The 23,428-nt window shown below is 38.4% G+C and overlaps 1 protein-coding gene across 5 annotated transcripts in view; it reads right to left on the bottom strand.

Moving 5' to 3' along the window:
• Window positions 1–23,428, bottom strand: part of VPS13B (vacuolar protein sorting 13 homolog B) — a 625,623-nt gene that overhangs the window by 109,126 nt on the left and 493,069 nt on the right. For all 5 annotated transcript variants that reach the window (XM_072949533.1, XM_072949529.1, XM_072949532.1 and 2 more), the window contains exons 37-39: window positions 22,245–22,447; window positions 19,486–19,693; window positions 19,007–19,191 (exon numbers count right to left, since the gene is read on the bottom strand). In XM_072949533.1, coding sequence (XP_072805634.1) covers window positions 19,007–19,191; window positions 19,486–19,693; window positions 22,245–22,447 — 596 coding nt within the window. The remainder of the gene's footprint in view (window positions 1–19,006; window positions 19,192–19,485; window positions 19,694–22,244; window positions 22,448–23,428) is intronic.

Below are 23,428 nucleotides of genomic sequence, written 5' to 3'. Positions count from 1 at the left end.
AATCTGCAGAAGGTTGATGGGGAAGTTGATAATGATGGATAATGACCTGATCAACTTTAACATTGCTAAAAGTGAAATAAAGCAGATATCATGTGTCTCTCATTGTGATGCAACACAAAGAATATTGTGTCACTTGGGAAGCATTCTTTACAAAAAAAAAAAAAAGCAACTCAAATCTAATCAATCCTCCATAACAACTACTAGATTACAGAAAATGTGGGAGAATAGAGGAAAATGTTAAACAACATTATAAGGATAAAGTGAGCCAAAATCCAGAGCGTAGGAAATTTTGTATGTCAAATGATCCAATTTCTTCATCAAATAAATGACACAGGAGAGAAAAAAAGAGAGAGGGAACTGTTATAGATTAAAAGAGACTTAAGAACCATATCAATCAAATGTAATGTGTGGAACTCAGCAGGATCCTGATTCAAGCAAACCAACTCTAAAAAAATATCTCTGAGACAACAGGGAGAATTAAATGTAGACTATTATATGATATTAAGGAATTATTGTTAATTTTGTTGGCTGTGATAAAGATATTGAGTCGTATTTTAAAATATTTACCTGCTGGCAATGCTTACTCAAGTATTTATGGGTGAAACGATGTGATGTCTGAGACTTCTTTTAAAATTCTCTAGTTTTTACAACAACAGGATCAACAGAAAGTGCTGAGAAGGACAGGTGTAACAAGGACACTAGGATACTGATCATTACTAACGACGTGTTAGAGACACACAGAGTTTAGTACGCTAGCCTCTTTACTTTCTTATATGTACATTTTTCATGATAGAAACTTTTTTTCCAAGGGGAAATCATCAGATTTTTTTCCCTAACTAAAATTGATCGAATGTTAGAAGTCTCTGTTAGGAATAATATAATAAACGTATCAGTCAAGAAAACAATTAAAAATTGCTCAAAACTTCCTGCAAAATCAGTTTAAGAATCATTTTAGAAGGTAGAGCTCATATAAATAATTGTGATGAAGCCATGTATGTATCTCAGAAAAGGCCAAATTTGTACTTGCTACTTTACATACATGTACCATGACGTAGCTAAAGAGAAAAAGGTCCTAGTCAATGTTTGGAAGTGACTTTTCCTCATGGAGGAAAAAAAAGAGATGTCACAAGAGGGGATAAAAAGATGGGTACGATTAATTAAATGATTATTTACTTTTAAAGAATGGTTCAAAGTTGGCTTATATAGCATATATTTTTCTAAAGCTGAATACTTTTTAATCAACAAATAAGACAAAACCATGAATGTACTTTATATATATTTCAAGATCACTGCAGTAAAACGAAGTCTGAGAGCTGTGTTAGAAAGCTGGTTGTGGTGAAAATGAGTCCTTTGAGAATCTTGGTTCAGTTTATATACAGCAAGACTCACACAAGTAAAGTACAAGTCATCTCTTCACTAAAACACCCTTTGATGAGTATTATTTCCTTGAGATAGTTAAACGAGGCTGTCGCCTGTATCCCACGTTGGATAAGCACACATTCCAGTCCAATATATGACACGAGAACTGTTACCAAGAAAAAACACCTATCTGAAGTCAGCCAGAAAGAGAAAGAAAAATACCATGTGATATCACTCATATGTGGAATCCAAAAACAGAAAAAAGCAGACACTAATGAATTTATCCACAAAACAGAAAAAAGATTCATAGACATAGTGAACAAACTTATGGTTACTGGGGGGACAGAGGGTGGGAGGGGATAAATTTGGAGTTTGAGATCTGCAGAGTCTAACTACTATATATAAAACAAACAACAATTTTCTACTGTATAGCACAGGGAACTATATTCAATACCCTGTAGTAACCTAACATGAAAAAGAATGTGAAAACAAATATATGTATGTATGTGTATGACTGAAACACTATGCTGTATCCCAGACATTGACACATTGTGCACTGAATATACTTTAATAAAAAAAATTGGGAAAAGAAAAGAAAAAACACTTATTAAAATTCCTTCTAATAGTAGCCTAAAACCATCATATTATTTAGTTACTTTGGCAGGATTCTGAGCATCTCTACTTGGTGATTCACTACTATGTGTCCGATAAAGCTACGAAGAAATAACTGCCATTTGCAGTTACTTATTTATGTAAGTCTAGGCTTTCAAAACACTGTGACACTAAGATAGAAAAAACTGTTGACACAGTTTTCTCTGGGTTTCAATCAGTTTTATAAAATACGAGAGGCTCTCTTCCAGTAACTATAGTATTGGTAACGAGATAGACGGGAAACTCTTTTGTAATAGTAAGACTAATAAAAATGCATTATAGAATAGAATGTAGAATCTGGATGGAAAACAAGAAGTGTTTTCAAACAACAAGTCTGTGCTTGAGGGAGGCTGCTTGGACCCACCCATGGACACCGAAAGTTAAGAAACACTGATCACACGTAAAAGTGTGTTTCATGAAAGACATCTTCCGTAGGTTACTTAATCGCTCTGAGCCTTAGTTTCCTTAGTAAAATGGGAATAACAGTTTTTGTAGCTTGAGGATAAAGTAAGGTAGTCATCTAATACTCTTAGCAAATGGCTGGCACTAAATAAGAAAGCAATAAGCAAACAATAAATGAGAGAGGGGAAAAAGGCAGGAACTACCCCTTTCAATCCTGAAACCCGAGGATCGTTTTCCAAGTTTGTTTTTTGTCCTCAGCACACTGCCATCTATCACGGTTTATTAGCTAGAATACAAAAGCAAACAGATATACGTGAAACCTTTATTCAGGCCCTGTCATTGGCACCTTACAACTTAAAAAATTTGACATCTTTAGCGGAGAGTATAGCTCAGTGGTAAAGCGTGTGCTTAGCACGCATGAGGTCCTGTGTTCAATCCCCAGTACCGCCAATAAAAAAATTAAACACACCTAATTATCTCCCCCTTGCCCCCTAATTTTACATCTTGCCTCTTAATTTCTTCCATCTCTAAGGAATGAAACTTATCACTCAACTCTCTGCTTCTAAGCCCTCCTGCCAATAACTTCCTCCACAGAATCAACTGTAAACTAAATTAGTAACTTCTTTTCTAATCCTAACTTCTCTCCATCCCTCAGATCATTCCACAAATCATTACTGAGCAACTACTATGTGCCAGTCTCTAAGTGACAAGGAAACACTGATGAATAAGGCACAGGGCCTTACTCTCACGGAACTTACAGTCTAGTGAGGGTGTCACACAATTAAGTCCAATGTGACACAAGCATAGAGTCCAAGACGGAGATGGGCTAATGCAGGGCAATGGCTGCCATGGTGCCCTGGTGACTAAAGCTTCTCTCCAAGTCAACAGTGATCTCAAAGTTGTCGGATTGATACCCTTTTCTCCAGTCCACAACGTACCGTGTGTGTAGTCATGATACTGCCAAGTTCTCCAAGCTTCCTAGTTTTCACTCTGCCTGGATTTGCTGACACTGTTGTCTCCTCGGCCTTCCTCTCTGACCACTTCTTCGTTGATTCCTGTATGAGTTTCCCAGGGCTTCTGTACCAAATTACCACTAACTTGGAGGCTTAAAACAACAGAAATTTGTTCTCTCACAGTTCTGGAAGCTCGAAGTCCAAAAGCAAGGTGTCCGCAGGGCCCTGCTCCTCTGAGGGCTCTAGGGTGGAAGGTCCTTCCCTCTGCTCTCCCCAGCTTCTGCGGGCTCTTGGGAATCCCTGGCTTTCCTAGGCATGTAGTTCTATTGTTCCCGTCTCTGTTTCTGCCTTTACACGGCCTTTCCCCCTGTGTGTGCTTGTCTCTATTAAAATTTCCCTTTTGTATAAGAATACTAGTCACTGGATTTTGGCCCAGCCTAATCCAGCATGGCCTCCTTGTAACTTAATTATAGCTACAAAGACCCTACTTCCAGACAAAGTCCTATTCTGGGCTTCCAGGTAGAAACGAATTTTGGGGGGACACTATTCAGCCCACTTCAATTCCTAATCTACTATTTATTTACTGGAGGGGGTGAGATTTCTCATGATTCTATTCTCAGTTCTCTTGTCCTTGAACTCTTCTTTCTCTCTGAGTGTGACATCTCTCCATTGCACCTTTATGGCTTCAGTGTTTAATTCTGTGAGGATGACTCGCAAAACATTGCTTAAATAGCCTGACCCTTTTCTGAGCTGTCAGCACACGTTTCCAAACTTGCGGTAGGCATTTCACCATGATAATTCCTCTAAAACCTTAAATGGTGAGCGTTCAATGTAGAACTTACTATCTCTTCCACAAATCGGACAACCCCACTCTTCCTGACATTTCCAGTCCCCATTAATGATGCTCAATCCATCCAGTCACCCAGGCTGTAGACCCACAGGGTCATTTAATTTTCCTCTCCTATTATCATATGCATCTAGGTATTAAAATCTATTTATTCTACCTCCAGATGTCTCTTACATTCATTTCCTCCTTCCTGTTCCAAATTGTGTTCTGAATAGGTCTCTACGCAGCTGACCTGTATAGGTACACCATGGAGATACTGTGGGTTCGGGTCCAGACCACCACAGCAAAGTGAATATCCCAATAAAGTAAGTCACACGAATGTTTTTGTTTCCCAGTGTATGTAGAAGTTATCTTTACACTATACTGCAGTCTAATAAGTGTGCTAGCATTATGTCTTAAAAAGCACATACATTTCCTCATTTAAAGAGTATTTCATTGCTAAAAATTGCTAACCATCATCTGAGCCTTTCACGAGTTATCTTTCTGCAGTGATATCAAAGATCACAGATCGCCATAACAAATATAAAAGTAATGAAAAAGTTTGAAATATTCCAAGAATTACCAAAACACGACCCAGAGACACAAACTGAGCAAATGTCATTAGAAAAATGGCGCCAACAGACTTGCCCGATGCAGGATTGCAATAAACCTCCATTATGTAAAAATCACAGATCTGTCAAGCGCAATAAAGTGAAGCACATTCAAAATGAGGTCTACGCTTGGAGCAGCCTCTAATTCACCCTTCCCTCTGTAATCGGCCTAGGTGGTTGCTCAGCTTGATAACCGTAACGACGACCCTCACGGAATAAAGCGCTTATGGAATAAGCCCAAATGGCTCAGACAGCATTTAAGATCCTCCACTGTCTGGGGTTTAAGTCTACTTTGCAAGCTCATCAACTACTGTATGAACTCCTTCTCTGTACTTCCATTAACACTTACGGTATCACACCGGGTGCTAGTTGCCTATGGGTTTGTTTCACGAAGCTTGGATTGTAAGCTCTTAGAGATAATGCTTGTACAAACACCATGTAAATGTTATTGAGCATCATCAGCACCTTTTGGTCCTTCCCCTCAAGTTTGCAGGACAGAAGAGAGACTACGTTAAGTGGCTAAGGACTCAAAAACACTAATACCAAAATGTCCAACAACTGATGAATGGTAAGTAAATAAATTGTGGTAAATCCATACAATGTATGAATTTGGTAATAAAAAGGAATGAATTTGGTAACAAAAAGGAAATACTGATGTATGAGTCGTCACGGGTGGTCTACGAAAACATTATGTTAAATGACACAAGCCCGTCACAAAAAATCACAACCTATGTAATTCCATTCATACGAAGTATCCAGAATAGGTTAATATATAGAGACAGAAAGTAAATTAGTGGTTGCTAAGGGCTGGGGACGGGGAGACTGGAGATTGATAGCTGAAGGCTACTAGGTTTCTTTTTGAGATGATGAAAATGTTCTAAAATTGATTGTGGTAGTAATTGTACAACTCTGTGAATATACTAGGAACCACTGAACTGTACTCTTTAAATGGATGAATTGCATGGTATGTGAATCGTATCTCAAAAGAGCTGCTAAAAAAAGTACTAACAGTGTAACACAATCAAGATTCTTAACTTTGATGTAGCATTTGACGATGATGGTACAAAACAAGTAAGGCTCTCAAGTTTGATATTTTTTCTCCTAACTAGAACTTGAATAAGGAAATTGGAAAGCCATGCATGTTTGAAAACATATGACAAAAATTTGAATTTTTCAGACCGATATCTTTAGGAAAAGGATGGGTAAAAGGATAAAGAGCTTTTAGTTTGTAACCAAAACTCAGTTTTTCTCCAATATTTAAAATTCAGGGCAGAACAAGAGACAAACTGGCACCTAGAGATGGTAAGATTTTAGAGGCAAGTCGTAATTGCTAACATTTATAACGCATTAACTATGTGCTAGACAATGTCTTCAGTGCTTTTTACATTTAGCAATCATTTATTCCTCCCAACAACCAAAACTGTTGTGCCTAATTTACAGATGAGGAAGCTGAAGTACAGAGAAGTTAAGTATCTTACCCAAGGTCACCCAGTGGGGCTTGGATCTGGACCCAGAAACTTGAGTTCCAGAATCTTTGTTCTTAACAACTATGCTATGTTGCCTCTCTATACTTCACTTTTCTTTCTGTTTGTCACTTTCTCAACAATGTAGCTTTCAGAAAACAATTTATACTTTTTGAATAATAGTTTTTACTGTAATTCTCATAGAGGGAAATATTTCTATTTGGGGGAGAATAATTCCTAAAAAGATGATCATAGATCATCAGTTCATATTTACTATTTTTCTTTTTTTTATACCTCTAACATTTTTAATGCTGAGCAATAAACATCAAAAAACACTGACTGCTAAGTATAGTTCATTTCCAGAAAAAAATGCTCCCCCCCACGGCCTTTTTAAATGCAAGAGTATTTCACGGGAAAAGAGAAATAGGCTAATAAAATTTCTCCCACCAAAAAAAGTGCAGGACAAAAACGACTTCAGTATTCTCCCAGTTTGCAAATGTTTTCCATTTACTTTAAAAGCACGTCTTATTGACAGATTCCTTCTCCACCTCTTTCTTACTTATTCGAAGCATAAGGAATGCTAGCATTTTAAACTATTTATCTGTTTATTTTTATGTCAAAAATCTCATTTGCTTTTTAAGTTTTCTCTATAAATTCTGTTTCAGCAGACCATTCACTAATAAACTAGAAAGTGAGTTCTCTTACTGCACCATAGACTAAATGGTGAATTTCACAAGCAGGCCAGAAGCAGACGCAGGTCACAGGGCTGGCTAGCGCAGTGGCAACTGTGGACCCGGATTCTCGGGAGTTACAGTTGTGATGCCAGCACGGACTTCTGATTGCCTCCCCAAACCTCTCCTTCACTTCTTCCTCAGCAAATGAGTCCCAATTTCCCCTTTAACTAGGAGTAGCCACATGTTACAATTCTAGACCGTGAGATATTGGCAACACAGTATGCACGGTGTGGTTTCAAGAAACATCCTTAAAGGGAGGAGGCATATGCTCTTTTTTGGTTCCTTCCTCTTCCTGTGGCTGGACTGGGGACCAGATGTTTGAAGCTTGTACAGCCATCCTGGACCATGAAAGAAAGGCCAGTGCAGGGGACGGCAGAGCAGCAGGAAGCAAGAAGACCTGGGCCCGCATGACTTCATAGAGACATAGATCACCTGTTTTCAGACTGTTCTCATGTACGATAGGAAAAGAAGCTTACTTTGCTTAAGCTGCCATTATTCTGTATTTTCTGTCTCTCATATCTGAACCTAATCCTAACTGACATGGAGCTCTGGCTGTATTTCTTGTTGGGAGCCTTCACCAAAGATTCATACACAGTTTACAGGAATCTATATACTTTTTGAATCTGTATGTTAAATCTTATGTGCAATCATGCCCTTTTCAAGGAGAAGAGGCCCATGGCAATTCATTTAACTTTTCAGATCCCCAGCTTTCTTATCTGTAATGAGGGGAGAAGACCACTCATCTCTGCAGCTGACTTCAGGAGTAGATGTAATCTGCACAGCGTGCATAGCACAGTGAATACTGCCCAGCATGAGAGGCACTCCTCATATTTTCAAAATTTTGTAAACGGTCTTACCGTACTTCTCATTGAGCTTAAATCTAGCCATCATCTATGACTTCCCTTATCCCTCTCATTAAATTATCATATTCACTGTCAAGAACATAGATTATCTCTCTGCAGTGTCTCCCACATTCATATCTTTTTCCCCATATCAGCTGCTACCTCCCCCGGCTCCTGCCCCCAGGTTACAGACCCCTGACAGATCTTCTCATTTTTGGTCCCTTTGTATTCCATTCCACTCTCTATCAGACTACTGGATTCATTTTTGCAAAGTCCTGGGCTGCCAATGGTTCTTTAATGCCATCAAATGAAGTATAAACTCCATACTCTAAAAGTGGTCAGGGTAGCACAACACAGAAGAAAACCTTACGGATTCATACAAACCTAGATATGAGTCTCAGTTTTACCTCCTTATTTGCTTTGTGATCTTGGGAAGATTATATAACTTCTCAGAACCTAAGTAACTTTAGTTCCAGAGTAGAGATAATAGTACAAACTACACAGGGTTACAGAGAGGATAGAAGAGACATGCCATATAAAAGGACATGTTTCGTGCCTGGTACATACACTAGGTGCTCAATAAATGCGACACCTTCTTCTACCCTCCATGGAATGAATGGTCATAGCCTAAAAACCCAGAGGTGCAGCTCATCACTCATCCGCTCATCCTTTACTTGTATAATCCGTGCTGGTCAAAGCAGATTATTTATCACCTTCCAGGTGGAAGTTCTGTCTTCTCTAACTCAATTCTGAAATTTTGCTCTGACTGATTTTTTCTTAATATGTCCTTTCTCCCCCTTTTATCTGCTGAAATCCTATTTAGCCTTCAAGGATCCTCTCAGTTGTCACCTCCTCCATGAAGCATTTTCCTGATGTGTCAGCCAGATGTAAACTCTCCTTGTCTAAAAGGCACGTTCTCAGTGTCTCCTGTGGCTCTTCACGGTTCTGTCTCGCCTTATTTTGTGTACTTATCTCTCCTAAAAGTCTGTTGGTGCCTTCAGAGCAGGACTAGAGACCTCTTCTCCTTTGTATCTCCTAAGGCCCCAGTTCAAACCCCTTTATCTGTGTTTACTGAATTAACCTCAAAATTCTCAGGCGGAGCTCTTTTCAATATATTCCTAGATCCTTTTTTAATACTTTTACAACACTACGAAGACAGAATGATTAAAAGTGTATCCAGGGAATACTCTATTTTAGGTTCCCCTTCACTGTCCAAAAAAGGAAGCAATGGCTTCTGGATGCAAAATACTTAGTAGTCAATCCAGCACTGTTCCCCATTATTCAAAACCATTTATTACTGTGTCCACTGGGTACACAAGACTTTTTCCTTTCCTTTATTTCCTAAGAGTCTGGCTCTGCCTCTGACTTCCTCAAAGCCCCCAAGGCTTCTTTTTCTTTTCTGCATTTCAACAACAATGAATCGCATATCTGGCTTTGAGCACCCCTCCTAAAGATGATGGATAGGAGCAAAGCCTTCTGGGACACATTAGTACAGCTGCCAGTGGGCAGGAGGTGCTTATAAAATAAAAAGGCTCAGGATTCTGGGAACATATGTGCAGCTATAAGTGAACCGCCCAACACAGCTGAAAAGAAACACCCAAGAACACTTCCTTTTATTCTTTTTAAGTTGTGCATGGAAGACGCAAATCATATTGGATTGCAAGTAACTCTCAGAAGGATTCTTTTTCTGTAGTGTCACCATGTGCTAATATCATAACCTTTGCCTATCAGGTCCATGTGCTTTAGAATCACAGGAAGCTTGTAAAGTCAAGTTTAAAGCAGCAAAAGTCTAGTTTTTAATTTATTGGGTAATGTTGAGTATTACTGTCTGACTCTGAACATTTTTGCATATAATTATGAAAAAAGAGTAAAATCCACACAACTATGAGGTTTAATGAAGCTTTAGTTCAGTCTGTAGATAAGCATGTAAGATAAAATGTTATTAGAAAACCAAACGCAATTAAATCACCACTCAGCTACAGACATTAAGCATCACACTGTAAACTCAATTTCAAAAGTTGAAAATTATTTTATATGTAAAGCTCTCATACATCATTAGAACTAAGACAGTACTTACAGAGTCTGTGAAGTTGCTAATGTGTTATATAGTCATTGAATTCAGAAGATACTTGGGGACAAGAAAATAGCTCTTATGTGTCTGTAAGACATAGTAGCTTGCCTAATCTATATTTTAGGGAGACGCAGGGGATGGGGGTGGAATGAGAAGATTTAAAAAGTGATAGGAAGCTCTTCTCTAGATACAGATAGCCCGTGATGTGCAGACAGAAACAGCTTTGCCAGATATTTGCAAAGGGAAGAACTGGAAAAACCATGGCAAAAAGGAGTAAATTTCTTTAGTGAGGCAGTCTTTCAAGAGACCCTCTTGCCAGTGGCGACTCTTCTCCAAAACCACAGACAATATATAAAAGGCTTCTTCTTGGAAGAGCAGAATACACTGTGAAGATCTTCAGAGTCGATCAGACTGGACAGAAGCAGCCTACAGCGTGAGACAGGTACTGACCACGAGTTTGGCCAGGCCAGACATGGTGGCAAAGAGGAGCAGTAAAAGAGATACGATATAGGATGAATCCCTTTGTGGGTATCTGCAAAGCCCACAATGACCCCTAATTCACAGCCATCTTGGTTAACATGACGCCACCCCCATGGCCTCAGCTGAATGGGCCAAAAGCACCTGACACCAAATTAGGTCAATCTGGAATGCAGAACTGGACCAGAGGCTGGACTTGTACATTTGACTCCGGGAGCTCTAGGAGTTGTGTGGGGACTACCAGGTGGCCTGAGAAGCAGGGGAAAAAAGAAGCTACTCTGTTGAAAAGGAAGAATACAGCAAAAATGGGAAAAGAAGCAGAGAAAAGTGACAATGGGCAAATACTCCCCTGGACTCCTGTCTTCTCTTCCTGGCCCTGTCTTTCTACAGGCCCAGCTGCATTTTGCCCTTGGCCTCTAGGACTCCCCACTGTTATCTTTTAAAAAAAATTTTTTTGGGGGGGAGGGGGAAGTGTTTAGGTTTATTTATATTATTATTATTATTTATTTAATGGAGGTACTAGTGATTGAACCCAGGACCTCATGCATGCTAAGCATATACTCCACCATCGAGCTATACCCCTCCCACCTCCACTGTATCTTGATACTAGATCCCTCCTCTGTTTTTCGCTAGTCTAGCTCCAGCAGGGTTTCTGCTGCCTGCAACCTGGAGGACTGTGGCTGACGTACCACCTCAGAGGCCGCTGACCATGGAGCTGCGGGAAGGCGGTGTCTCTTCCAGCAGCCATTCCCAGTCGGTGAAAGCATTCCACTAATCACGTGCAGAGCCATCGTTCTCAATAATTAATTACGACCTTAACAGACTATAAACACAGTGTATTTCTCAGAAAACAGGGCTTTCTGGGTCTACACAGCAGGATCCAGGTTCTTTGATCAGCAGATATTACAATAACGAGGACGATGATATGACGACAATGACAGCAGTTACCAAGGGCTGTAATAATAACTTACTGAGCCTCTGACTGCGTTAAGGCACTATGTGCTTTACATGCATTATCTTTATTTCTCACAACTCTTCAAGGTAGCGGGAGTAACATTTTGTTTGGAAAGGTTTGTGACACACTGCACAATAGAGACATCATGTGGGAGAGGCCCGCGTGCTGGGAAGGCAGGTAGCCACAAGAGGGGACTTAGCATGATGGATGAACCATGATTTACCATCTGGCCATTGGTCTTGCAGTCTCAAAACATTTCCATGGTGTCCTAGCACTGGCTCCATTCAGGAATGCTGAGTCATGTAACGAAGTTCACTAGAGACTGATATATTAACCAGATGCCAAGTTATTAATTTACCATGAGATGTATAACTGCCAAGCAGCCTGGAGACTGAAGCTGGCCTGAGAATGTTTGAAACTCTCTGTAGACAGAGTGCACTGGGAGCCAAACTATTAGAAGGTTGTTTGGGTGATAAGATGATTTGAATGTTAGACACAGAGACCTGACAGCTGCGACACTCATCTCCATAAAGGGGATTTAGCTGCCACGTGAGCCTCGGGCACCGTTTCTTTGGATGCTGCCAGGAGGGCTTCTTCTGACAGATGCTTCCCTGACCATCCTAGGCTCCTACAGCTGAGCAATTTTCCTTCTGAAGGAAACGCTGTTTTGTTTTGTTTTTTTTAAGATATCATAATACCCAAACCATCATCTGTATCTGGGAGTCCTTTTATTTATTTAAGGTTATTTTGCGTATCTTTGGTCTGATTCATTATTTTATGATTAAACAATTCGAAGCAAAATAATTTTATTTTCCTTCTTTCCATATTTCTCAACAGAGTTGTTCACTATCACTTAAATGTATCCTCTACAATGTGAATACCCCATTATTTTATAAATAGGGTAAAGAACATAAGTTTTGGAGTTAGAAAGTCCTGAGGTGAAATTCTGGCTCCCCTACTTTTAAGTTTTATTTAAAAAAATTTCCATTAAAAAATCTGAAGTATAGTCAGTTTACAATGTTGTGTCAATTTCTGGTGTACAGCATAGTGTTTCAGTCATACATGTATCTACATATATTCCTTTTCATAGTCTTTTTCACTGTAAGTTACTATTATATATTTAATATAGCTCCCTGTACTATACAGGATAAATCTGTTGTTTATCTATCCTACATTTAATAGTTAGAATGTGCAAATCTCAAACTCCCAATTTATCTCTTCCCATCCCCATTCCCCCACTGGTTAACCATGAGTTATGATTCAACACCAGTTAATTCCTCTTGGCCTCAGTTTCCCCACTTATAAAATGGGGATAATGCCCACCACCCGGAATAAAATGAGATTTAATAAGGTTATGTACACAAAACACCTAGCACAGTGCTGAGAGAAAAACACAAAGATGATCACAACACTTTGGAGCACAAATAATACAGATCTTAACCATTTAGATTTTCCTGGGCTTCCAAATATGTTTGTTTTTTGTTCACTATTCTTCCAATGTGGTTTCACTTTGATTTTTATAATCATATTAGTGTTACTTTAAAAACTAATTTCCCTGACTTTTGAACTGGATAAATAAAAATGAACTGGGCACGAGTGCACTGATTTCTCTGGCTTGCTGCTCTCCTTCTCCACCAGAAACAAGCAAACGGCACAGCTCGCTTTTGTCTTTTCCTTCCTGTTATTCTCGGGAGGGCATCATTAAGGACTCTAGTCATAATTTCTGTCATATTCAAGAGCTCTGCACTTAACTCTGAAGCTTGAAAATGCCTTTGTAACTGAGAAAGTGCTATGAAATCACAGAGCTGTAGTAACAAATTTATTCTTTTTCTCCCAATTAATTCAATTTACTCTTCAGATGTTAGAATTCCCCAAATTACATGATTCCTCTGCTATAAATGGACCCTAAAATATACTCAGCTTCTCTGAGTTTGTATATGCATTTATGCCCTGTCTTTTCAATTAGATTATAAACCTTATCAGAGTAAGGACAGATTTTCCATCTCTTAATATCTTCACTGTCTGTATATGGTAGAACCCTCTACTGATATTGAGAAGATACTGAATAATTATTTGTTAATGATAAATGCTAGGAAGTGAAAATAAAAATAACAGAGACATGATTATCTTCTCATTTGTTAATTATATTCACATTTTCTGAAGATGTAACTCTGCATTTAAGTGTGTATTTAATTTTTCTAATATAAGATTTTGTAAATCTATGTAAAAACTTCCCTAAATTACTTAAACACCTTCTTTCCCTTTTACCTGACTTTAACATCAGTATCTTATGTACACCCTAGATGTTTCTTGCATTAGCTCCTGTATCCTTCCTTTCAATTCATTCAGTTATCATTCACTGTACTTCTTTAACTTTGCTTCCTCTCTGTTCAAATTGCTTAAGTGATCCCAACCCAACATTCAGTGTTTGTCTTGAACTGTAGTGCTCAAGCTTTATAATCTTAGATTTCTGGGAAAAGAGGAAATTTAGTTTGCCTGATTGTCACATAGCAAATGAAGGTATCTAAAAATTTAGTGCCATGCATACATGAAAATAAATACGGAAAGAAGAATAATTCAGAATTGAGAGAACAGGAACAAGCCCCCTGACAGACGTGTGTGAGAATCAGAATATCCACGACCCATTCTACTACAAGGGATGAGTTAAAACTCTGCAATCTGAGAACGTAGGCATTTCCAAAATGGAATCCTTGGTAGGCAGTGTACACAATGGGAAGGGGAGAGACGGGAACTTACAGTATGTGCCAGCTGCAGTGCCAGCAATGTCTTACATTTAAGCTCATTTAAACAGCACCACAGTCCTTCTAGGTTGATGGCATTACTCTATCTTACAGATTCTGATTTTACTGACATCTAAATATACTACTAACCCTTAAAATTTAACATGATAAAATTATAAGTTGACCACAAAATAAGCTCCTTTTGCTTTCTGTGAACATTAATTTCAGGGTTTTTCTTCTGCACCTATGGTTAGTTTAATATTATGGGCATGTTTTCCATATTTTTTAGTATAATTGCAAAATAAATTCCATAAAGTCATAAGAGGAGCCTGTTTTTAAATCCCAATATCAATCATGGAAAAATATATAAACAGATACATTTAAGGGTTCTGTACAAGGGAACTGTATAAGGTCAAGTTTTTTATGAACTAAATGGTCCTGAAAGGAAGAAGTCATCCAAACTCAATTTTGTTTTTATGACTAAAACCAAGGAGATCAACTTATTTTTGTATTTAAGAACTAGCCTCTGCCTAGGGGGCAGTGGGCTTGGCAGAATATTCAATGATCTCACCAAGAGCCTGTGTAACATAATGACAGTAGACTGTGTGTTTATAGTAGGTAATACCACTGAAGCATAACATAATGCATCCTGACGTAATTTAGTTTGTAAAACCAAATGCATCAATAGCACCATGAAATAGTGGCAAACAATGTAATACTTCTGAATTATGTGGGCTGGGAACAGACATTCATGCACTCATTCATCCATTCAATGTACTGAGCATCTCCACCGCAGTGGGCATAGTAAGGAACATGATGACAAATTAGCTATGATCATTTCCTTTGCGAACCTCCAATCTAGGAGGCAGACAAGCTATAGATGGTTAAAATGACAGCAACAGGTGAGAATTAGCATACAAGTGGTTCCATGGAGTGTTACAGGACTTCAGAGAAAGGCAGTGTCATGTCTGGAGATGGTGTCCGTGAAGGGCTTCATGGAATCGATGGCATTTGAGCTGCCTGCAAGTGTGGATGGGAGAAGGGAGAGATTCACATGAAGAGCGAGTGGTGTGGAAGTGGGATGCTGCAGGCTGGTTTGGGGAATGTCGAATACCCCAAATGCGGTTTGACCAGAGCACAGATAGCGTGTAAGGGAAGGCAAAGCTGGGTCGGGAGGTTCTGCAGGGCTGTCCCAATCAGTCTAGCAGGGTGGTAAGACCACTGAAGGTTCTTCTGAGGGAATCAATGATATTTATGTTCCTTCAGGAACTTAGTAGGATAGGGTGGAAGAAGAGTTTGAAGGATGGCATTCCACTCAGGTGGCTCTTCTAGTGGCCCAGGCATTTGTTTGTGAAGAAGTGGAGGAAAGGAAATTAACATCTATTAAGAGCTCACCATGTGTAAGGCATTTATTTGTTTTAGCTGTAATATTTCATTTAATTCTCGTGACAACTCTGAAAGGTAAATAACATTAACTCCGGTGTTCAGTTGAGGATATCAAGGATAGTAAGAGATCAGTAGTTTGCCTAAGATCACTGAGTTAGTAAAATACAAAGGGGAGGGGAACAGGAGTCAGCAGTTGAGACTTTAACGTCTGGGTTATCTACACTATGCTGTGTTGATAAAGGGCTTTCTTTTCCTAACTTCCTTGCTGTTCAGGATTGGTAGTTCAGTATTTCAGCTGTGCCTCTGGTACAGACCTAGAGATAACTGCATACAGCAGGAGAATGATTCTGACAACAGAGAGGTTTAATGCTGAATGCTTGGATTCTGAAATCAAGGAGGGGGAAGGGTATAGCTCAATTGGTAGAGCGCATGCTCAGCACACAAGGGGTCCTGGATTCAATCCCCAGTACCTCCTCTAAGCAGAAATCAATGAAGAAACCCCATTACCTGCCCCTCAAAATACAAATAATTCATACTGAAATCAAGGAAACTCTTCTGCCCCAAACAACCACAGAAACCTGCCTGATAGACTGAGAGCTTCTTCTGAGCAGACAGTGTCTTACCTGACTCGGAATCCCCGGGAGTATGCCCAGGGTCTGGTGCTGCAAAGTGCTCAAGCAACAAGCTGCCATACTGAGTCCCACCTGTGATTTATGCAATGTATTTTCTGTTCTCAACAGAAGCTCCAAGGAAACAGACCATTTGTATGGTAAGATTGCAACCCAGAGAGTTATTTCTACAGATGAGGCTCACCCCCACCCCTGGGACAAATTCTGCTCCTAGTCATGGGAACAGAAGGGGGCTCACGGGCTCAGGAGCATAGCAACTTTCTGCCAGTCCTGCTCTGTTCTTTCATTCCTGGTGTCAGTTCTGGTGTCCTTTCTTATCGTGGGGATCAGGCTTTCCCTTTCAGCTTACAGTAGGTACAACCCTGTCTTGCTTCTTATGCCAGCATCCCTGTCTTTGAACTCTGCCACGTATCAGTTCCTGTCTCTCCAACAAGATACAAAATACAGCAGGAAGTCTCTGATACCAAGTCTTTGCTTGCTGTAGGCCCCTCTGACCGTCCCAGATCTCCTAGACTACTCGAGCCGGCCTATGGACTCATTAGACCCCGGGTCTCTCTAGTCTAGCCTGTGCTTCTGCTTGTTGAAAAGACTTTGGATGAGGAACATATTAATCGTGTTGGTAGTACTCATACTGACATAGCATTTACTATGTGCCAGGCATTGTTCCACATGTCTCACAAATATTAATTCCTATAATCACTACGTTAGTAATAGTTTCATTTTATTGATGAAAGAAAAGCAAAACAGAAAACCTGAGGCTGAGAGATTAAGTTACTTGTTTAAGGTGACACAGTCTGCAAATGCAGAGCCAGAACTTGAACCCAGACACTCTGGCTATAGCTCATTCTCTTAACCACTAAGCTCTCCTGCCTCTCCAACGGCAGTGAAAAGATGAAGGACACGTCACCTAGAGAGTGTACTTACTACCTTAAATGCTCTGTTTAATACAACTGGCATAATACTACCACCAACAGTTATCAGGCTTATGTTAATTAACATTTAGCTATAAATCTGAACTCCAAAATCAGTTATAAAGAAGCCCTTATACGATGCTGAAACTTTGATGTATGAGTATTTTCATTTTGATCAAAAATACTACAGATGTTCTGCATTTAGGCAAGTCTAACAAGACAGTAGGATTCAAAGACAATGTGATTCTACTTAGCAAAGATAATCCAAGAATACTGGTAGAGAAGACAATCATGAGTCTGACCTTGACAGAAGGGGAAGCAAATCTGAGGAATTAAGAATCAAAGTAGAGTTGCTAAGAAGGTAGATCTTAAAAGCTCTCATCACAAGAAAAAAAAAAAATCAAAGGTGAGACTGTTGACATCTTGGCAAACTGGATAGTTCTGCACACTCTAGTTCACTTGACAAACGATGACACATTTCATTGTTATCAACTCAGAAGTTGTATATCTGACTATGTAATAATCAGGAATTTAAACAAGAATTAAATAAGCATATAATAATACCTATGTTAATATGTACCGTAGATTTCTCTGATTTGTATTATTACTCTGACTTGTTAAGTATAGTGCAGTCATTTAAAAAATTGGTTAATACCTCTATGTAGCAGAGGTTGAAGATAAGTGATCAAGACATACAGGAAGCTTATTTTCTAATGGTAGAGAAAGACCATAATCAAGTAAATAAATAAATGCACAGGCTCATTCTGAATAGAAATAAGAGCTATGGAGAAGGTAAAACAAGGTAACATAATACAGAATAAAAAAGCAGTGGTGAGCTAGCCAGGATATGACATTTGAGCTGGTACCTGACTGACAAAAAGTGAGAGAGGTGACTGTCAAGTGGTATGCTCAAGGAGAAAAAGGAGACCAGTAGGGCTGGAGCAGTGTGAGAAATGGGGAGACTGACATGAGATCAAGCTAGAGAGGTGGGCAGGGCACAGATCATAGGTACTTGCAGGTCACAGTAAAATACCGCATTCTGTTCTAAGTGTTAGAGGAATCCACCATCAGGTTTCAAGTGAGGAATGTAACCTAATCCACATTTTCAAAAGATCTCTCTAGCTGCTGTTTGGAAAATGTATTACAAGGAGTCAAGGATGGAATCATAGAGACTAATGAGGAAGCTCCTGTAGTGGGAACAGAAGATGGTAGCCTGGACTCAAGCTGTACCAGCAGAAACAGAAAGAAGAAGGTGAAATAGGGAAATATTTGGAGGCAGAGCTGACAGGACCTGTTGATGAATGAGATGTGGGGAGTTGGGGAAAGAGAGCAATCAGGAATGACTCTGAGTGGATGGCTGTCTGATCTAGTAATAGGTAGAAGACTAAGAGAAAAACAAAATTTAGGAGAAATCCAGATCTGTAGAATATTAACCAATAGAATAAGAATTTAGTGATATCCACATGCAGGGAACTGACAAGCAACAAACTTTCACAAAATCATATGGAATCTCATCACTGTTAGATGGTTTTCCTATTAGCCTCAGGGCCCAAGAACTTTTTCAGTTCTGGAAATGAAATGAAAATTGAGTCATCCATTCTGACCTTATGGGGATGTATCTTATTTCACACAGCAGTTCTAAAAATGCTGAAGAGTGTGAGCACATGGTAGGTACTTGGAAAACGTGTGGGGAACTGAGTGACACCTGTTTGTCCCATGACAGTTAGGGACCATGTAAGCTACTTGTAACAGGACCAAGGGCAAATTAAGGTCTCTCAAAATTGCTGTGTACTGTGAATCTGAATAACATTCCCTTATTTTAAAAAATTTATAGTGTGTGTGTGTCTGTGTATGTATGTGTTTGCATACACACGTGTGTGTATTCTCTCTGATACTATGGATGGAAAAAACAGATATGCTCCCAACATTTTTCCTACTATCGAATCAGCACTTTCCCACAAATTTTTTATTTAAGAATGAATAGTCCCTACATACCTGGAGCATATCGCCAAGGTCTGCTGTGCTAATATCCGGATCCTCTGTGGTGTTGAAGGGCACAGGGGTTATCCGCACAAGGGTGAGCACGCGTGGTTCCGGGTATCTCCATAACATCATGCCCGGGCTGTCTTCAGTTTCATTGTAAAACAAGACTTCATAGACACCAGGCATTTTCAAAGGTTCTGTTAAATGAAAGAATAGTTAATTGCATGCTTTTGAAGGGGGACACATGGGTTTATTATAGCACGAAAAAAATTATGAGAATAAAAAGAAAAGAAGCTGGTTGATCATTTTTATATGGTTTGACACAGGAACAAATCAAGAGTTTTCCCTTAAGAGAGACTGAATGACAACATACTATTTTTGTCCTGCAGGTATTCACTTACTTTTCAAGTGATCTTGATGTGCTATCATTTAGCAAGTGTGCAGCTAAAAACAAACACACACACACTCATACTGAAGCTAGAACTACTTACCAGCATCTCGTATGTACTGAAATAGACCAGTCCGCAGGTCGTCTGAACTTTGTTCACTTTTAAACATCTGATTCTTTTCCAGAGGAGACGGCATCTGTGGCATTGCTTCAGAAACTTGCACTTCAAAATTTCCCTCCTCGTTAAGATATCCTTTGAGTAATTCATGTAGAAGAACTAGGCAATTCAAATGTTCTTGACCCCAGAAAACCTTTAAAATCATATAAAAAAATTCAGTAGCTTTAAATACAAATATTTCATGAGGATAATTAGGTACAGTCATATTTGAATCAAAGACTGTAATTATGTTTAATTTAATTACTGACAATAACTAAATTACAATTTTTAAGTAATTGACCTATTAGATGAAATTCTATTATTTGGGTAAATACATCAAAACAAGAAAATCAATTACATCATATACTGTGTGAATAACAATCAATTTTAAATGTTGAACTAGTGACAAAATTATGTTGACATGAAGTAATGTTTGTGAATTAACTTAGCTAAGAGAGAAAAGAACACCAATCATAGTGTGAGAGAAGGCACTGAAGATCCTCTTGGGTGAAAATGTTAATAAAATAATAACCTCGTGGAAAAGCTTCCTACACGTTGCCATGAGGTTAAATGAACACATCTTGATTATAGGATTCTTTTCTTCTTTTTTTTTAAATAGTAATATTTATTTATTTTATTATTTTTGTACTTGGAGTAGAGTCAGTTACAATGTGTCAATTTCTGGTGTACAGCACAACGTTTCAGTCAGACTATAGAGTTCTTTTCTTTGCACTTTCACTCTTCAGAGAAAAAGACGAGATGCTCAATGAGCCTGAACTTAGAAGGCTCCCAACTCTGTGTTTAGCGAGAATGTGCCAATGCACAGTATTCCACAGCCTCTGAGAACCAGATGGACAGGAGCTACGGCAGAGTTTCAAACAGAGGCCTTGGTGTTTTGTCTAACAGACAGGATCAAGTTCCCTTTTACTACAGGTGAAGAATGTTGTTCTACAACAGAAGTACGACCAGTGGCCAATAATGATCAATGTCAGAGGATTTCAAATTTTAATAATGTTAAATTTCTCTGATTATATTGGATAAAGGCAATACAACTATTATTTCTAAGAGAACCGGGTAACACAGAAAAGAACAAAAAAATATACAGAGATAGAAAAGAATAAGCCTATACCTTGTGGGTAAGTTTTAAACCCTAAGCTTAGCTCTTGATCTCTGGAATTAGGGCATCTCAGAAATGAAGGTAAGAGATATGATACTAAGTCTATTTTTTTTTCTCATCAATCTTATTTTTATTGAATCCTGAGAAATGGAGATAGGTGAAAAGCTAGGGGAGTCAAACACTGTGTCCCAGCTCTTAAAATGTCAAGACACTTTATAATGTAGAGATGATATACTTTGTTTTTGCTCTTAATGTTGTTTTTATGGTAGAGTTACTTTGCTCCCTTGGAAAAATGGTAATACAATTAATATTCTTGAAAACACAACACAAATTCACAAGCTTAGTAAATACATGAAGATTTATGATAGATGCTGAAAATCTCCACAGCAATAAAAAGCATTAATTATTAGGATCCCCCACATGTAGCTCTGTGTCAGCAAGAAAACTGGTGAAAAGTTTGAGGCAATACAACTTTTAGATGAAAATAAGAAACTCCCATTTAATATGCCTCCGTTATTAACAAATTAGTCATTTCTATTTTCTATAACTGTGAATTTCTCAAGCTTTTTAGACTTGTGTCAAATTTGGGAGACATCAAATCATATAAAGAATACATTCAGATTCCATCCAAAAAGGAAATTATCAAATAAAATAAGTTGGGTACCCTCACAAACCCCCAACTTGGCTGTAAGTCAAATGCATAAAAGGCTGCAATGTAAGATTTTATATCAAGTTAGTCATCAGACATTATAACAGCTAAAGAATCTGTGACTAGGAAATGGTTCTCACAGATTCCTGATGACACTGTGCTTGAGACAGGTTGACTACTCTGTAATCAGGGAAGTCCACACATTAGAAAAAAAGTTTAATGACCCAGCAATTCCACTCCTAGTCATATTATCCAAAGAGGAGGGAAAAATATGCCCACACAAAAACTTGTACACAAATGTTTAGAATAGCATTATTCATAATAGCCCAAAATGGAAAGAACCTAAATGTCCATCAGTTGCTGAATGGATAAATAAAATGGGGTGTACCCATACAATGGAGAATTATTTGGCCATAACAAGTAATATAGTACTGGCATTTGCAAAAACATGAATGAACTTTGAAAACATGCTAAGTGAAAGAAGCTAGTCACAAAAGACCACATTTTATATTATTTCATTTATATGGAATGTCTAAATGAGTCAAATATGTAGCAACAGAAAATAGACTAATGGTCGCCTAGCCTGAAAGGGGATTAGAGGGTAATGGGGGGGGGTGAATGCTAATACATAAAGGATTCTGGAGGCATGTGTGTAAAAATGTTCTAAAATGGACTGTTGTGAAGACAATGCTACTCTGTGAATATACTAAAAAAAACCCCACTGAATTGTATACTTTAGGTGAATTGTATGGTATGTGAATTATATCTCAATAAAGCTGTTAAAAAAGTTTAGTAAGAAAAAACAAGTTTAGCAAGACAGCAATCTGACAATACCCTTTCTTACTACATCAAGATTTAAAATGTAATGGAACAGTTCAAAAAATGAACAAAGGCTAGTTAAAAATTTATGGGGGAAACATGGAGCCAATCTCCACAGACCTGTAGCAGACCTCCTCTTAAATCAATGGATATTTTTGGTACGGACTGTTCTGGGCCTGGATTGCCACTGTGTTTACACCATTTAGCTTCCAGATTGGCAGTAGCACAACATGGTCCTATTAGAATCCGACTTCTTTCTTTGAGACTTGTTTTCAGAAGAAGATCATTTACAGTGAGTAGAAATGATGACCCAATAATTAAACCTGACAAAAAAAAAGAGAGAGAGATGGAGAGAGGAATATATTATAATTCTTCCTCTTCAAAAAAAATATGTTTGGGCAAGAACTATCTATGTTTTTAAAGAACGTTTATTCACCCTCCTTTGTCAGAGCCTTCTTTTTGGTTGGCTTTCCCCCACAGTTTCATGCCATTTATATAGAATTCTAGTTATGAAGCAGGTATACCTCATTCACATTCCTAACAAAGCAATATTTGCCAAAACATTATGACTTTTTCCATGTGTGAGCATTTTAAGTTTTATGAGTAGAGACATTTTCATTAAATTGAGGAAGTTTTTCAAACAACTACATTAAGAATAAGAACAGCTGCTTCATTTGTCTATTGTTAACATGATGGGGAAAGGGCAATTTTCTGTGATTTCTTATAGTAACAGAGTACAGTATATTACTCTGCTAGACATTCAAGTTTTTGACTGGCCTATGTTAAAATTCAAAACAATCAAAATATATAACATGTGTTTTCTAAAAAATTTCAGTTTAATCCAAACTTCACACATCATAACCACTTGAAGTTTACAAAGTCTTAAAAACAGATAGTGGCAGGTTAGATTTATGAGAAAAACTGTACGTTATAGTTCAAAGTAAATATACCCAGAAAAGGAATACACTTTAAAACGTAGGTTTTCTTTTGAACTTAAACTAGAAGTGTAGATCAAAACCTTTTCATAAAACCAATGGCACACTTCAAGATACTTGGATGCAAAGTTAAGAGTGGTGGGTTAACTTTCCCCTAAGGAGCTCACATTCTGAATTGTCATTGTGAATATTGAATTTCACCAGACCATGTTTGTAATGCCCATGGCTTATTTTTCTAATGATATTTGATCCTTAAAAGAGATGAAAGATTAAAAAACACCTTAGGCCCACAGTATACATGTTTCAAAGTACAGTACCCACACTGACTTTTCAATTCTCTAGAGACTTGAAAACTTCATATATGTTGTA

This window comes from Vicugna pacos, chromosome 25 (genome assembly GCF_048564905.1).
Source record: "Vicugna pacos chromosome 25, VicPac4, whole genome shotgun sequence".
NCBI classification, from domain to species: Eukaryota; Metazoa; Chordata; class Mammalia; order Artiodactyla; family Camelidae; genus Vicugna; species Vicugna pacos.
Note: the sequence above shows the minus strand (reverse complement) of the source record. Positions and strands in the feature narration are given on the sequence as shown.